This window comes from Procambarus clarkii, chromosome 4 (genome assembly GCF_040958095.1).
Source record: "Procambarus clarkii isolate CNS0578487 chromosome 4, FALCON_Pclarkii_2.0, whole genome shotgun sequence".
NCBI classification, from domain to species: Eukaryota; Metazoa; Arthropoda; class Malacostraca; order Decapoda; family Cambaridae; genus Procambarus; species Procambarus clarkii.
The window spans coordinates 10,735,590-10,754,421 of record NC_091153.1 but is presented as its reverse complement, the minus strand read 5'-3'; the positions used below and the strand labels follow the sequence as shown (position 1 = coordinate 10,754,421).

Genomic DNA, 18,832 nt, shown 5'->3' with positions numbered 1-18,832 from the left:
AATTTATTGACTTAGTTGTGTTAGTTTAGGTTAGGTTTAGATTGGTTAGGTTAGGTTAGGTTAGGTAAGGTTGGTTAGGTTCGGTCATATATCTATGTTAGTTTTAACTCAAATTTCATCAAATTCACTTATAAATAATGAAATGGACAGATTTATTATTTCATAAGAAAAAATGACAAAAATATATAAATTCAGGAAAACTAGGCTTATTAGGCAAATCGGGCCTTGCATAGTAGGCCGAGTACGACGTTCTGGCTACTAGGTACAACATATATATATATATATATATATATATATATATATATATATATATATATGTCGTACCTAATAGCCAGAACGCACTTCTCAGCCTACTATTCAAGGCCCGATTTGCCTAATAAGCCAAGTTTTCATGAATTAATGTTTTTTCGTCTACCTAACCTACCTAACCTAACCTAACCTAGCTTTTTTTGGCTACCTAACCTAACCTTACCTATAAATATAGGTTAGGTTAGGTTAGGTAGGGTTGGTTAGGTTCGGTCATATATCTACGTTAATTTTAACTCCAATAAAAAAAATTGACCTCATACATAGTGAAAAGGGTTGCTTTATCATTTCATAAGAAAAAAATTGTAGTAAATATATTAATTCAGGAAAACTTGGCTTATTAGGCAAATCGGGCCTTGAATAGTAGGCTGAGAAGTGAGTTCTGGCTACTAGGTACGACATATATATATATATATATATATATATATATATATATATATATATATATATATATATATGTATATATATGTATATATATATATATATATATATATATATATATATATATATATATATATGTGTGTGTGTGTGTGTGTGTGTGTGTGTGTGTGTGTGTGTGTGTGTGTGTGTGTGTGTGTGTGTGTGTGTGTGTGTGTGTGTGTGTGTGTGTGTGTGTGTGTGTGCAAAAAAAGGTCCAGTACCTGGATGTGAGACATACTTCCATAATGTGTTTTCTGGATCTGCTTCTTAGAGACGAATGTCATTTATCTATAGCTATTCAGTCAACTCTAATATGTATATGGTTCTCTATGTCTCTATTTTAAATAACTTCTTTATAGTAGTATCTTTAGTCCACAAAAAAATAGTTTGTTTTGCTTTATAAAATTAAAGTCATTTACATATATCCAATATGACAATTAAAGGTTGTGAAATAAAAAAATGTATATGAAACAGACTAAGATCCTAGCATTGATGCCTAAGGTAAACATTCTTAATTGGTATTAACAAAGGAAAACAGCATTTAATCTACCTGCACTCTACTGCACTGGAAAGCTTTCATAGGTGGTATGAAAATGTTGCGTCATGACTATAATAATCCAAGCGACGATAATTTAAGAAGTGTCCGCGCCACGGTGATCCTGGTGGATGAATGAGGCAGAGCGTTGTTTCTGCCTTTCAATTAGAGCCTAGAGGAGTTGCAATACCTTAGAGTCAAGACTTGAATGTCTTTATTGCAAGATCAAATGCTACCGAATCTTTAATACCACATCGCTATATATATATATATATATATATATATATATATATATATATATATATATATATTGGAAAATTACCAATTCAAAAGGAAAGAACTTATGCTGTTGATATATAAGACGAGGAATATGATGTTCTCCAGAACCCAAAATCAAGTGGTTCATTTTGCACTAAGTTGAAAGTTCTGTTCGACGGTATTCTGTTTTCCATGTGGCAATATCCATGGCTTGTTGTCACTCAGACTTCACACTCGTAAGTCTGCTGCTATGTAGACTTACAGACTAATCACCCAATGTTTTCGAAACTTCCAGGAGATACATTTATCAAAATTACAATACCACGGGCTTTCTGTTATTTCAAATTCAATGTACTACTCCGGAACTTTCCAACTTCAAAGTTAAAAAAAAAACTGTTATTCGTATTTTAAAATGATAGTTCTCATATTATTCGAACATGGGGCTCACTTTTTATCCGATCTTCAACATCATTTGGATGCTTTTATCTAAAAATTAAACTCAGGGGTTCAATGAGATATGGACTTGATGATGAAGAATGAACTCTTATATGAACTTCATAGATCATATGCTTGTTGATATATGGAAATCAAATCAAGTTCATGGGCCTAATGCCATTGGAATTTCAAGATCAAATCTCTACTGCTATTCGAACTTCAAGATCAAAGACCTACTGTTCTCTTGTAGTCAAAGTCAATCGCCAGCTTTAATGTTGACCGGGAGTCACAAAACAAGACCTCTTGTTATTATTATTCCATTTAAATTGAATAACCAAGGGTCTATAATTATCGAACCTAAAATCCCAAAGAGCAGTAATCTTCTTGCTAAAAGAAGTCTTTAAATGTTCTTGCTAAAAACTTCAACCTTTCAGGTTTAAACCGTTAAAAGCGTCGATACTTTAGAACCAATGGGTTTTACCATTTCAATGTCAAGTTACTAAATAAATTCGGGACCTTAAGACCATTGAGCTAAGTTTGTCGGAGCCTCAGATGTCCATGTCAGGCGCCAACGGTAATCGCAACATCTAAGTTAAGAAAGTCTATTGAAACCTAAATACATCGGCAATCACCGGCTAGAACATGAATGCACTCGTTGCTTTCGATATATTAATTTGAGGAAGCTTTATCCTTCATTATATCGCCCTTGAAGCTTTCGTCGCAGAGATCTCGAGACATTTAGTATCAGGGAATGAATAAATACTTCTGGTTCAAGACGATTATATAGAGCTTTGAGAGCTCTGAACACCTGTAGCGCTCTTTGAGAGCTGTGCGTGTGTAAAAATCCTTTAGAACTCTGAGTCGATATGTAGAATTTAAAGAGCTCTAAACGACAGCATGTTTTTTTCAAGACCTGGCTTTACCTGGAGACCGTTGTGGCATCGAGTGGCAGCAATGATCTAGATGTTCCGATGACGGACCAATTATGTCAGTCTATCAATTACATCGCTCAGTCAAACCCATATCTCAGTCAGTCAATTATATAATCAACAAATTATTTGTTTACAGCATCAAACGTGATCAAACTAATATCTCACTTATGATAATTTTTTACATTTGGGCAAATTAACTTTATTTTCTGCCATAATATTGGTCTAATGTGTATATTACTTTCTTCGTGCAGGTTTTGCACTCAGATCATTTTCAAAGTTGAATGTAATGTTTTAGGACAAATAAATGCGATAGCCAGGCGTATTTATTTACAACTTGCTAGTGTTGTATACGTCAGGTCAGTAATGCGTCAGTTGGAGGCTGCGTTGTCGTCCAGGTGAACTAAATTACAATTTCTAGTTCCTACTGAATGTTCCTGGAAGTTGATCTAGGCGTCGCTGGCCTTTGGCGTGAGGAAGTAATCTGGGATTCTAGGCAATGTCCGCCGTTATAGTGAATAGGTGAAGCAAACGTTCCTTCATGGGAGTTCTTCTGACTCTTTTAAGCGCTGCTGAGCTTCGTGGAGTAGCCGTTCTTGTCAAGCCAGTTGACTATGACCTTGTAGTTCTCGTTCATCCAGGCTATGTTGATCTTAGTGCGCTCAATCACTTGCTGAACGGATCTGGAAACAGATTCCAGATCTTCCAGGTGTTCCCGACGGAAGAGACGCAGCTGCCAAGAGAAGAAGAGGTTAGTTACCTGACAGTGGTGCTGTGTTAGTGGCGTACTAGACCACCAGCTCATTTACACTAGGTAGATATCACCTAACTCAGTCACATGCGCATTTAACTGTCGCCTTGAGAGATACTCGATGATTAGTGTTGATGTGTGTGAGAGACAGGGGAGGTCAGCTAATTGATTACATCAAGGTTAGGATGCTACACGGAAGATTAGCCAAGAGATCATCTCAATATCAGAAGGTCACAGAGAAGATCAACCTCCGTTTCTCCTAAGACTGAACAACGTTCAGGCAAGCTCACTATATAATCAAAATCTTCTGGAATGAATATTTTGACCCAAGGACGCCGACTTGTAAAACCTTGTCCCTGTTTTTAAGATGGGGGGGGGGGCCATACAGACCAGCTCACGTGGACCATACAGACCGCTCACGTGGACCATACAGTCCAGCTCACGTGGACCATACAGACCAGCTCACGTGGACCATACAGACCGCTCACGTGGACCATACAGTCCAGCTCACGTGGACCATACAGACCAGCTCACGTGGACCATACAGACCGCTCACGTGGACCATACACACCAGCTCACGTGGACCATACAGACCGCTCACGTGGACCATACACACCAGCTCACGTGGACCATACAGACCAGCTCACGTGGACCATACAGACCAGCTCACGTGGACCATACACACCAGCTCACGTGGACCATACAGTCCAGCTCACGTGGACCATACACACCAGCTCACATGGACCATACAGATCAGCTCACGTGGACCATACACACCAGCTCACGTGGACCATACACACCAGCTCACGTGGACCATACAGACCGCTCACGTGGACCATACAGACCAGCTCACGTGGACCATACAGACCGCTCACGTGGACCATACAGACCAGCTCACGTGGACCATACAGACCAGCTCACGTGGACCATACAGACCGCTCACGTGGACCATACAGACCAGCTCACGTGGACCATACAGACAGCTCACGTGGACCATACACACCAGCTCACGTGGACCATACAGACCAGCTCACGTGGACCATACAGACCGCTCACGTGGACCATACAGACCAGCTCACGTGGACCATACAGACCGCTCACGTGGACCATACAGACCAGCTCACGTGGACCATACAGACCAGCTCACGTGGACCATACAGACCGCTCACGTGGACCATACAGACCAGCTCACGTGGACCATACAGACAGCTCACGTGGACCATACACACCAGCTCACGTGGACCATACACACCAGCTCACGTGGACCATACAGACCGCTCACGTGGACCATACAGACCGCTCACGTGGACCATACAGACCGCTCACGTGGACCATACACACCAGCTCACGTGGACCATACAGTCCAGCTCACGTGGACCATACACACCAGCTCACGTGGACCATACACACCAGCTCACGTGGACCATACAGACCAGCTCACGTGGACCATACACACCAGCTCACGTGGACCATACACACCAGCTCACGTGGACCATACAGACCGGCTCACGTGGACCATACACACCAGCTCACGTGGACCATACAGACCAGCTCACGTGGACCATACACACCAGCTCACGTGGACCATACAGTCCAGCTCACGTGGACCATACAGTCCAGCTCACGTGGACCATACAGACCGCTCACGTGGACCATACAGTCCAGCTCACGTGGACCATACAGTCCAGCTCACGTGGACCATACAGACCAGCTCACGTGGACCATACTGACCGCTCACGTGGAACTAGAATAAGCAACTTCTGGCTCTCTCACCTCCTTGAGTTGCTGGACGGTGTTGAAGAAACTGGTGGCAGACTTGATCAACCTGGACTTGGCCTTCCCATAGCTGTGGAGAACACGTGAGTCAGTTACCTCCATCACGCCCTCCTGAGTGACACTCTTAACTTCATGGTGTGTGGAATAATAGTTACCTCCATTACGCCCTCCTGAGTGACACTCTTAACTTCATGGTGTGTGGAATAATAGTTACCTCCATCACGCCCTCCTGAGTGACACTCTTAACTTCATGGTGTGTGGAATAATAGTTACCTCCATCACGCCCTCCTGAGTGACACTCTTAACTTCATGGTGTGTGGAATAATAGTATAATGACATGAATATTGATGGATAAAGAACCTAATTCAAATGATGTGATTTGTATGTAATTTTTTATCAAAGAAACTGAATATAATTTCGCCTCGATGACAGTCAAAGGAGTTCAATTAAATACAGTATCATTCTAAATTCCAATACAAATACAATCTTAAGCTCACTCAGTGTGTATCAGTTATGGAAGACCACTTCAAGTTTAGTCATAACGTTACAAATACCAGACACACACACACACACACACACACACACACACACACACACACACACACACACACACACACACACACACACGCACGTTACCTAAATATCAACATTTAAGGCATGTTGCTTAACAAGCCACCACAATTTAAAAACTTTCTCATTGCATGTAGTGAACGACTCCCTCAGGGTTGAAACGAGTACACATAGGTGTAAGGCTGTCATCATACAGTGTTACACGCTCTGAGCTTTGAACATGGTTAAATGGGCTGTAAGTCAAATACCGATGTGTGTAGATTTGTATATCAGAATTTGGCTTGTACGTTGTGGATGGGGGGCGGTGTGCAAGACAAACATATCAATTGTGACACTAGCGCTCCACATATGTCAGTTGCTTAATTTAGAAACTGTACTTATGGTCGATCTCGAACCCATTGTTGATGTGACGACTTATACTGAATTTTGTAACTAGTTCATCAAGATTGTAACTTGCTTAGCTAAATGAATTGTGGGGTTCAGTCCCTGAGCCCATTATGTGCCTCTGTAACCCTTTCCACTACCGCCCACAAAATGGGTATGGGGTGCATAATAAATGAACTAAACTAACTCTGATAGACGTTCATTGTCACACGCTCTGATAGATATTCATTGTCACACGCTCTGATAGATATTCATTGTCACACGCTCTGATAGACATCAATTGCCTTGACAGCTCCATGAGTAATCCATCATATCGTGTATACGGATTTTGCATCATCACATATCTACACAAATTGCTGTAATATTTTCCCAGGTGCCGTAAGTTACAAAGACAAGACCAACGGACAACAAACGCTATACTTACAACTCAAAGATGGTATCCCACTGGTCCTGCAGGAAGCTCCAGGCGAGGGGTCGACCCACCTCGTTGGCAGCTACGGCGCCGAACACTCTGAAGGCGTCCTGCTTCCTGATGCCGCTATCAGGGCTGAAGGCCATCTCCAGGTACCTGAGGAAGGAATATCACACCTCACCAGTTTATTTTCAAGATAATCTAAGTAGCCTGTGGCCACAAATCCATAGTTATAACTTATGTTCCATACATTTGTTGCAAAGCTGAAATAGATACGTAGATCTGATTCTATTTTCTGATATTTTGTTTATAAAAAAACTGATAAACATCGGAGGGGCGTTGCACGTTGTAGAGGCTGAGTGAAGAAGCTACAGGCTCACGGGAATGGCCCTGAAGCTATGGTTGTAACAGTATCTGTCCCATTTCCTGCTCGATGTATTGAATGTTCAAAATAATTTAATATTCAAAATAATTTTAAGATGGTTTTTCTCCTGCAAAAACTTCCCGTCACTTTCTGCTTCACCTTTCGTGTCTGTTACCTCACTCTCTTCCTCCTCTCATTCCTTTCTCCCTCACCACCCATACCCTTCTCTCCTTCCACCCCTTCCCTTCTCCCTCATTACCACTACCCTTCTTCCCCTTCCCCCTGCCTCCTACAGGCTGCCACCCACCGACGCTTACTCACCGGGACAGTATCCAGACCTCCTTGGTGCATCCCATGGCGGAGAGGAGGCGGTTCTTCTCGGAGCCGACGTTGCTACTGAGGTATTCCTCCCAGGCGAAGTTCCACTCCTTCTCCCCGCCCACACCGATGGCGTGGCAGTACACCGTCGACTTCAGGTTGGGCGAGATTATGCTACTTGAGAGAGAACAATGTGGATAGCTTTACTTGGACTGAAGGAGGGGATGGGGGGTGTAGTGCTCAAGTATATGTGGCTGTAATACAGGAAGCTATAGCAATACGTAGAGGGTATATTGGTCCATGGTAGGGGGAGCTCAAAATGTATATCCAACTGCTCCCACTCATACGCTTGTCCACACCATGCTGGTCAACTGTCTGAGGATGTTGCTATGATGTTAATAACTTCTTCCACACATCTCCATTTAGTTTTTAAAAGTACACCCGTTTGTTGATTATACGTATTAAAATATATTCATGCTCTAATCTGAGCTTATTTATTACATGCTTTTTATATACACACAAAAATCGCAATAACGTGATATATCAAATGAACAGATCCACAAAGGTCTTGATGAGGATTCGAACCGAACACTGAGTGTTCCCAGACGCGCCTTAGTCACCTGTCCCATGACATGGTCAAAAAGAATTGCAACCTGGAATGCTACTGCCCATACAATGATCCCGAGGCTTCTACTGAAGCCTAACCGGGGTTTCACACAATTCCTCTATGCACTCGGACTCTGGCAAGGAAATAGTTCTACCTCTGACTTCTTCTTCAATAGTTCTACTTCTATACACACAGAAATCACAATAACCTGATATATCAAATGAACAAAAAATCCACAAGGGCGTTAATGATGAAAGAGTAAATAGCACAAGAGAATGTGTGGAGTGAGCATATGTTTAACATGTTTAGAGACCTAAACAGAGTGGCTATGTGTTGTCTGAAGACAGAGTTTGTAATGGTTCTGATAGCAGATTTTTGCTGAGTGATGATGGGCTTCAGGTAGTTTGCAGTGGTTGAACCTCATGCACAGATGCCGTATGTTGGTAGGGATAGATTAGCGAGTAGTATAATGTGAAAATAACAGAGTACGAAACATAATATGTCTGATTTTTGTTAGAGTATTTCGACAGTTTTAAATATGTTATGCTATATGATATGTATGAGAACTAAAGTTAAGGTTCTTATCTGTGTACAGGCCAAAGGATCTTTCCCCCACTTTTACTATTAATGTTCACATTGTCTATCTGAAAGAGTATTTGGTTCGGCAATTTTTTTTCCAAATAAAATGCAGAAGGTGTTTTTTTAAGTTTAGTGTTAGCTCGTTCATTGACATCCAAGGATGGATTTTTTTTATCTGTCTCGTTATTTACAATATTATTGAGTGTGTGTGGGTTGGGGATTGAAATATGAAGGTAGTGTCGTCAGTAAATAGTATAGGTTTAAGAGCGTTAGCGACATCGCTAACGAAGTGTAAAAGTTCACTTTATCATGTTACTCCATATATTAGTTTGCCATTTGGGCTAATTCAAATATTCAAAATAATATGAACATTTTTGTACGTTTGAGCAAATAGTTGTTATAAGTACTACCATTATTGGAGGATGGGCTGTCATCCAGCAGGTGGGCGCATCCAATCCCTCGATCATCGGCGCCCTTTAATCAATAACACCCCTCCAACAGGCGCAGCTACTGTCGTCCGGATTGTTCATACAGTGTGTGTACCTGTTGTTATCCAGGCTGTTCATACAGTGGGCGTACCTGTTGTTTTTGGGGTTATTCATCCAGTGGGCGTATATGGCTGCGGCGTTCTTGAGACAGTCCGGGTGGTCCAGCTCGCAGGCCCACGTCAGCGCCTTCTGTCGCGTGTATTGGTCCAGCAGCGGGTCGCCCGGGCTATCGGCGAACCCCAGGGTGTTGTACAGGGGCACCAGGATGTCCAGTAAGTACCTCTGTAGCAGAAAACTGGACGTGATGAGGGAAACGCAAAATGATGAGGGTTCAAATTCATATAATTGCATTGTATAATTAGTTTATATTAGTTCTTCAAATTGTTTTCACATCATCCTAAAACCATGTACAGTGTATCATCATTTTATGATACATTTTTTCCCAATATCTGTCTCATTATTTTAATGATAAACCACACATTGTTTTACCAATGTAAATCACGTTGTCAGTTCAGCCACAATTGTAACGATTTGTATACGGTATTATGAATAAAGCTTCTACTTCTAATGCTGCAGCCCATCCTCCAAATAGACAGTAAGTTTTAATACTAAATGTAATAAGTACAATCCTGACTATCGGCACAGTACATAAATACACTTAATCGCTAGCATCACACCAAAATATTGTAAATATTAGAGTTTACCTGAAAAGCTGTATAGAAAACCACGACCTACCCCCCTAACCTTGGGAGTGTAGGAGGACAAGCATGTAATAGCATTTATTGCTTTTTAATTACAATTAATACTTAACCTGTAGCTATATTAATATTACAATTTTATAAAACTAATAAAACAAACCTAAAGTCTTTCAATAAATCATAAAGTAACTCAAGATATTTTCAAATTTTGTATAAAATCTCTATTGTTTAATAAAACTAAAAAATAAATTCTTTATATTTAAAACTTGTGCATATAGAACGGAACGTAAAATGTTTAGGTTTAAGTTTTCGAGCATATTAACAAATAATGAGAATATATGGGGGAGGTAAATGTAACAGCACAATTAAGTGTATTTATGTACTATGCAGTCAGGAATGTACTTACTACATTCAGTTTTAAAATGTACTGTCTATTCCGAGGAAGGGTTGAATGTACTTATTACAGTCAGTTTTAAAACGTACTGTCTATTCCGAGGAAGGGTTGAATGCTGAAAATGACGTAGCCTAGTCATTTGTTTCACCCCCCGAAGTGCACACTATTATAAGTTAGTTGTGACGTGAAAGTAAACATGTCTTTACCTTAAATGCATGTCTAAGAAAATTAGCCCTTAAATTTAATACCTCGCACACTTAACCACAAGAACCAATTAATAGACCTTCATTACAAAAATTCTGCAACATACTCACCTTTGGAATACTGTTTTCTACGCCAGAAATAAGACAAATGATTATTGCCCTGCGTATTTTTTTTTTTTTTTTTTTTTTTTTAACTATAAAGGATCTATACCTTAACCAGGTACACGGATCCTTGGCTAATGTTCCCTTACCCTAGGCTTAAGAACCAAAAACATTTATGCTTAATTTGAATAACTAAAATGTAACTACCCACTTCTTCCAAGAAACTCCCTGTTGCCTGAGCCATAAGATCCAAGGAAGCTTAAAAAATACCCAAACTTTAACAAGAGTAACAGAGAAGGAAAGATGCTGTTATTATGTTCTCACCTTGAGAGCTCCGTAGCCTCCGGTACGGGCGAACATCTCCTTCAGGTAAGCCAGATTGTTGATAGCAGCGGCCCAGGGCACGTACTCTGTCTCCTGACCCAGGTAGTTGTACACCCCTAGAGCAGTGTCGTACTCTACTTGACCTGTGTGGGACGAGGGTGAAAACTGCCTAAGATTTTTAATGATCTGGATCCCAGTGGGTATATGGCATTCGGAATTTCAATAGACTTTGAAGAAATATTTTCATTTAATGCTCTTATTCCTTAGCTCTTCTGGAGCTGCAACCAGATATGGACTCCATGAGTATAGACTGAAGATATGTTTTTGTTAGCTCATGCTGCCATGACGTATACGTCTTCACTCTCTCATATACATTAACTTTACATTTATTTTGATAGATTAGGTGTGGGCCTATGAGTGGTCAACATCATAATGACAAATGATCCTCGGCCAACCTACCTGCTTTGGCGAGGTTCATGGCGTCATCGATAATCTGAGCTCTGTTGATGGTGTGGATGACCCGGTGGTCAGCGAGCAGTTGCTGGATAAGCAGGTTCCAGTTGTGGAGATCGTAGTTAACTCTGTAATAACCCGTCTCTCGCAGGTTGAAGATGACCCAATGGTCCTTGTTGGGCAGGGACGGGATGGTGATGTGTGTCTCGGACTCCTTCATCCACACCTTGACCTGTGTATTGTTGAAGTTGGGATCGTCCCCACCTGTGTAGGTCAACGGCACCCACCACTTGTAGACGTGGGTGTCCTCCGAGACCAATGCTTCCTTTACCAAGAGGAACCGTTCCTGTCAATCAACAAATATTAAAATCACGTGAAATAATGCAATCAATTTCTTGTAGTTTACCATTTTCATTGTACTTCTGTGAGAAATATTTATTATTCATTTAGCAAACGTCAGGAGCTAGCCTTCCAGTTAAGTATATGAAGCTCCATATTTACTTATCACTTCTTAATTTTACGTTTACTGAAGCTTTAGAAATCTCCACTCACTGGTTTTGTGTTGAGCAACCTCTGGTGGCTATTAAGGCAACACAATAACTTTCTGACCAATCAGCAAGAATACTTGAGTCCTACCTTGAGGTGCTTCCGGGGCTTAGCGTCCCCGCGGCCCGGTCGTCGACCAGGCCTTCTGGTTGCCGGACTGATCAACCAGGCTGTTGGACGCGGCTGCTCGCAGCCTGACGTATGAGTCACAGCCTGGTTGATCAGGTATCCTGAACATAGTCCAAGACTAAAGAATACTCTTTGTGTAGATACACCCAGAAGTTCAGTACACGTCTCTGTGTATGTGTCCCTAAATTTAAATTTTGCCCCGAGGGGCGAGTTTATTGGGCAGCGCCACTCATCTTGTGAGTGGACACACCGCCATAGCAGCATGTCCCTGTTGTCTCCTTTTATGCTCAGACTATATAACAACTGTTGTCTTAAATATTTAAAATGTTCCACAAATGTTCAAATCGTTTTCAATCCGTTGTTAAGTTTTGGGTAGCAGAAGAACTGACCCTCACCTGGGAGACAATAGCGGAAGTACCGTCCGGGCTCCTGTCCACCATTATGACGGGGTAACCCATCTGCAGCGTCCAGGTGTCCATGATGGTCTTGACAGTGAGGTGAAGGGGCAGTGTACCGTCCTGATGGGCCGCCTCCGTCAGGTGTTCCCAAAGGTCGTCCTGCTCGGCGTTCCCATACTTGCTGCTCAACAAAAGATAACGTTATCTAAACACAGATAAAAGCTATTTTATATTTGTTTTTAAGGGAGAATTTGGACACCAGATGGGCATCACATATCACCAGTAAAGACTTACAAGGCATCGAGGTAGTTGCTCAAGCCCTTCCTGAAGGTGTCCTCAGTTAGGAAGTGGTTCATCATGCGGATGATGGACGCACCTATGGAATGAAACCCATTTTAAAATATATTTTTGTATCTCAGAAAATTAATAATAATAATAATCTAATACAAACTCTTCCTGTTTCATTCTTCGATGTTTCACTTGTTTTTCTTTATTTACATCCACAGAGAGCTTTTATATCAGTATTTCCTTCATACATGTAAAACATAGACAATAATTTTGTAAATCATATGATCATGACTGCATTCCACTAGTAGCATTCCAACCCGTTCTCGCAAATTCGTATAGTCAATATTGACTTATTAAATACGTGCATAGGTGATATACTAAACATAATAGATACCCTTAAAAAGATTCATAGAAAACACCGACCTTACCTAACCTTCTTAGTATGTTAAGATAAGCATATTATTGCTTCGTAATTACAATTATTACTTAACCTATACCTATAATAAGTTAAGTAACAATTGTAATTACGAAGCTATATGATGCTTATCTTAACATACTAACAAGGTTAGGTAAGGTCAGTGTTTTCTATGAATCATTTTAAGGATATCTATTATGTTTAGTATGTCACCTATGCACTTATTTAATAAGTCAATATTGACTATACGAATTTGCGAGGACGGGTTGCAACATTCATGACGATAACCGCAAATATGCCTTGAAATGGTAGCAGGAATAATTTCATGAGTCAAGGTAAACTCAGTTACATTAACTAGACTTATCATACCAATATTTGCATCATACATGAAAACCCAGACAATAAATTTTGTAATCCTCATATGATGATAACCGCGTTCCCATTTGAATCAACAATTGATGATAACCGCTGTCTAAGGGTTAAGAGAAGTATTCCAAGCGTTTAAAAATAAAGTATAAATTTGAAATTAATAAATTCTCATTAATAATCATAAAAATAACCATTCTTGCCATTGTTTAAAAATATGTGACAAGAATCCAGAACTAAAAGGTTAGGCCAAAATAAAAATACATAACCGATCCCAGTACATGCTGCATTATAATTAACTTTATTCTTACCATTTGGTACTGAGATGAATTTATCCGGTAGGTAAATGAAGGCAGCATCTTTACTTGCTAGGTCTTCCTCAAAGACAAAGCTAACTAGGGAACACAGTCTTGCCAGGGATTCCAGGAGAACACACTACTAATCGAGACTCGCCAATCACCAACTAAAGAGTTCTTTTTTATATAGTCGATTAATTTGTTTTAATCCTAAGTTTATTTGACTTTTAAAATTCTATATTTTACCTTGAGGGAGTTACTGAATAAATTCCACAACTGTCCTTGAGTTCCCAAAATATTGTTTTATTGTAAATTTAATTTATATATATATATATATATATATATATATATATATATATATATATATATATATATATATATATATATATATATATATATATTTATATACACAACCTTAGAACACTTTCCCACCAGGAGATTCGAACCCTAGCCAGCACAGAAGCCTTACTAACTATGCTCTAGTTGCCCTTGGGAGGTGGTGATCTTTGGGGGATTTAAATACTCCTAAATTACCGTCTCTTTTAAGGGTCTGAGCTGTGGTGCAGTGGGTTAAAGGCGTACCAGTTATGCAAGTTGCTGTAAGGCTACTGTGCGGGCTAGGGTTCGAGTCTCCTGGTGGGAAAGTGTTCTAAGGTTGTATAACTTCTCTTGCGTGTTTAGGCAAGTTGTGCATTAAGCATAGACACAGAGTTCTCCCATATTAACAGGAATTTGATGAAAGAACGTGAGTAGCCCCTCACTATGCTCTAGTTGCCCTTAGGAGGTAGTGATCTTTGGGGGATTTAAATACTCCTAAATTACCATCTCTTTTAAGGGTCTGAGCTGTGGTGCAGTGGGTTAAAGGCGTACCAGTTATGCCAGTTGCTGCAAGGCTTCTGTGCTAGCTAGGGTTCGAATCTCCTGGTGGGAAAGTGTTCTAAGGTTGTATAACTTCTCTTGCGTGTTTAGGCAAGATGTGCATTATATATATATATATATATATATTATATATATATATATATATATATATATTATATATATATATATATATATATATATATATATATATATTATATATATATATATATATATATATATATATATATATATATATATATATATATATATATATATATATATGTCGTACCTAGTAGCCAGAACGCACTTCTCAGCCTACTATGCAAGGCCCGATTTGCCTAATAAGCCAAGTTTTCATGAATTAATTGTTTTTCGACTACCTAACCTACCTAACCTAACCTAACCTAACTTTTCCGGCTACCTAACATAACCTAACCTACAAAGATAGGTTAGGTTAGGTTAGGTTAGGTAGGGTTGGTTAAGTTCGGTCATATATCTACGTTAATTTTAACTCCAATAAAAAAATATTGACCTCATACATAATGAAATGGGTAGCTTTATCATTTCATAAGAAAAAAATTAGAGAAAATATATTAATTCAGGAAAACTTAGCTTATTAGGCAAATCGGGCCTTGCATAGTAGGCCGAGTACGACGTTCTGGCTACTAGGTACAACATTATATATATATATATATATATATATATATATATATATATATATATATATATATATATATATATATATATATATATATATATATGTATATATATATATATATATATATATATATATATATATATATATATATATATATATATATACATATACATATATATATATATATATATATATATATATATATAATGTATATGTATATATATATATATATATATATATATATATACATATATATATATATATATATATATATATATATATGTCGTACCTAGTAGCCAGAACGCACTTCTCGGCCTACTATGCAAGGCCCGATTTGCCTAATAAGCCAAGTTTTCATGAATTAATGGTTTTTCGACTACCTAACCTACCTAACCTAACCTAACCTAACTTTTTCGGCAACCTAACCTATAAAGATAGGTTAGGTTAGGTAGGGTTGGTTAGGTTCGGTCATATATCTACGTTAATTTTAACTCCAATATAAAAAAATTGACCTCATACATAATGAAATGGGAAGCTTTATCATTTCAAAATAAAAAAATTAAAGAAAATATATTAATTTATGAAAACTTGGCTTATTAGGCAAATTGGGCCTTGCATAGTAGGCTGAAAAGTGCGTTCTGGCTACTAGGTACGACATTATATATATATATATATATATATATATATATATATATATATATATATATATATATATATATATATATATATATATATATATTATATATATATATATATATATATATATATATATATATATATATATATATATATATATTATATATATTATATATATATATATATATATATATATATATATACATATATATATATATATATATATATATATATATATATATATAATGCAACAATGATCACAAAAACACTGATCCAAGTATGCAGAATAACCACATGTGAAAAATAGAAAATGCTTAACGCGTTTTGGGCTAATTCGCCTTCATCAGAGCAAAGTAGAATGAAGATCATCTTCATTCTACTTTGCTCTGATGAAGGCGAATTAGCCGAAAACGCGTTAAGCATTTTCTATATTTCACATGTGGTTATTCTGCATATTATATATATATATATATATATATATATATATATATATATATATATATATATATATATATATGCTTTCATACATTTCGTATTCACATCTGAAATGGTGGTTTCGAAAAATTCTCAAGCGTCTTAATACATCCACTAGACAGTATGACATTGTTATTGCCATAATTAGGCTGGGATATCGATATCTATGGCAGGTGGCTGCAGGTAATGAATCCCTCAAATGGTGAACATTCCAACTGTAAACTATGTGAACAAGAGCTAGGACATACTCTCCAACACCTTATCTGTGATTGCCCTGTTATCTGTGATTTCAGACCAAATGGTATGAGGTACTTTGAGCTCTGTAATTACCTCATACACTCAGGAATATTGGAAGATATTCTTGTGCTGTACCCAGATTTTGTTAGCGGAGGCTAATAGAATCGTATTTTAATGAATATGGACAATTCAGTTGTTTTTTTTAATTCTAGATTTTATAACACCCGATTCATTATTTTGAACACCTACCCACCTATCCATTCACTCAGTTTTTATAAACAAACTTCGAAATGACACGAATACTCCCTATTTACTCTGTCAAGTTAATGAGTTATAAGTTTGTAGCCTGACGTTTGTGTTATATATGTTAAAGTTGTCTTACAAACAGATTGGTAAATCAAGGGATCTCAAATGTATCCAAATCTCTCACCTTTTGCATAAGAGATCCTGTCGAAGATCTGGCTGATCTCATCCGGGTGCCCGACGGGGATACTGATGGGGTGGGAGGACTCTAGGCTGTCCAAACTGAACACGATCTGTACCTCGTTCAGCACAAACTGCTCCATCACCTGCCAGGTCGGCTCCACCTGCATACACACACACACACCACACTCTCGTAACCTTTCTCAAAACATATAAGCGTAAGCAAATAATGTATACAGTTTACGGGCTCACTATAGCCCGTGCTATATGGACATTTCGTTCTGAGTAGTTAAATCTAAAACAACAACGACTATATACAGCGTTACAGCCCCACTCCAGTGTCAGGTAAGTCTACTACGGGCTCACCAGTCCTGCGTAACAGTGAACATCAGCATTATCCTCACTTCTATAAGACGTAATTGAAGTCCTCAGATTAGGCAAAATTGTAATTAATTTTGTCAATAAAGATGTTAATAATGATTACCATAAACCGTACTACTTGGAACTTTATGTTCCGAGTAGCTGAATCTAAAACAACAACTATATGCAGATATCAGTCACAGTGCCATATATGCACTGATGTAAATAATTTATTAGGAATTACATTTTCATTTTTTGTCATAGTTAATATCCACAGGGGCCAGTCTCCTGACGCCAGACATCAGACGCTAGGCTGCTGAAGCCAGTCTAATGACGCCAGGCATCTGAATCTATGTTTTTGACGCCAGTTTCATGATACCTGACTTCTGACGCCAGTAGTCTCCCGTGTCTTCTGGCACCAAAATTCTGACAAAGGGCTTCTGACGCCTGTTTCCTGATATCTGTTTTCTGACGCCAGTCTTTCAGCGTCAGGATTCAGACGCCAGTCTTCTGACGCCAGTCTCCTGATGCCAGTCTCTCCTCAAAGTCAAATGGCAATTCACACGTTTCAAAATTCACAGTTTTGTCCCTGGTGAATATATCGCAGGTCATGCAGGCGATATAAGAACACTCCACAAACTAAGTTAATTAATAACCACAAGCTAGGTATTGACAACTTTACAAACAGGGTACTGACAACTTTACAAGCTAAGTATTGACAACTTTACAAGCTAGGTATTGATAACTTTACAAGCTAGTAATTGGCAACTTTACAAGCTAAGTATTGACGGCGTTACAAGCAAGGTATTGACAACTTTACAAGCTAGGTATTGGCAATTTTACAAGCTAAGTAATGACAACCACCCGTGTTAAACAATTTATATTTATCTTCCCTGTCAACTCCTTTGAGAATTTTGTAGGTAGTAATCATGTCTTCTCCCGAGCTGTTCTGTTTTCCAGCGACGTGAGGTGCATTTCACGCAGCCTTTCCTCGTAACTCATACCTCATAGTTTTGGGACTAGCCTAGTGGAATACCTCTGAACTTTTTCCAGCTTAGTCTTGTGCTTGACAAGATACGGGCTTCATGCTGGGGCCGCATACTCCAGGATCAGTCTTACATATGTGGTATACAAGGTTCTGAAGGATTCCTGACACAGGTTCCTGAAGGCAGTTCTGATGTTAGCCAGCCTTGCATACACCGCTAATGTTATTCTTTTGATGTGGGCTTCAAGAGATACTTTTGGGGTGATATATGTGTATATGTATGTATCGATGTGTGCATGTGTATGTATGTATGAATGTATATGTTTGTATGTATGTATATATGTATGTGTGTGTGTGTGTGTATGTTTATATCCATGTATGTATATGATTTGTATGTATATATGTATGTGTGTGTGTGTATGTTTGTATCCATGTATGTATATGTTTGTATGTATGT

At 38.7% G+C, this 18,832-nt stretch overlaps 1 protein-coding gene across 5 annotated transcripts in view; it reads right to left on the bottom strand.

The window, feature by feature from the left end:
- Window positions 1-3,198: 3,198 nt before the first annotated feature.
- LOC123751624 (aminopeptidase N) overlaps window positions 3,199-18,832 on the bottom strand; it is a 78,300-nt gene continuing 62,666 nt past the window's right edge. For 3 of the 5 annotated variants that reach the window (XM_045733716.2, XM_045733736.2, XM_045733724.2), the window contains exons 9-18: window positions 17,038-17,194; window positions 12,674-12,755; window positions 12,377-12,560; window positions 11,313-11,652; window positions 10,854-10,996; window positions 9,224-9,414; window positions 7,462-7,635; window positions 6,789-6,932; window positions 5,408-5,480; window positions 3,199-3,616 (exon numbers count right to left, since the gene is read on the bottom strand). In XM_045733716.2, the coding sequence (XP_045589672.1) occupies window positions 3,446-3,616; window positions 5,408-5,480; window positions 6,789-6,932; window positions 7,462-7,635; window positions 9,224-9,414; window positions 10,854-10,996; window positions 11,313-11,652; window positions 12,377-12,560; window positions 12,674-12,755; window positions 17,038-17,194 (1,659 nt within the window). In that variant the 3' untranslated portion in view covers window positions 3,199-3,445. The remainder of the gene's footprint in view (window positions 3,617-5,407; window positions 5,481-6,788; window positions 6,933-7,461; window positions 7,636-9,223; window positions 9,415-10,853; window positions 10,997-11,312; window positions 11,653-12,376; window positions 12,561-12,673; window positions 12,756-17,037; window positions 17,195-18,832) is intronic. The other 2 variants (XM_045733730.2, XM_045733741.2) reach the window with 1 other exon arrangement.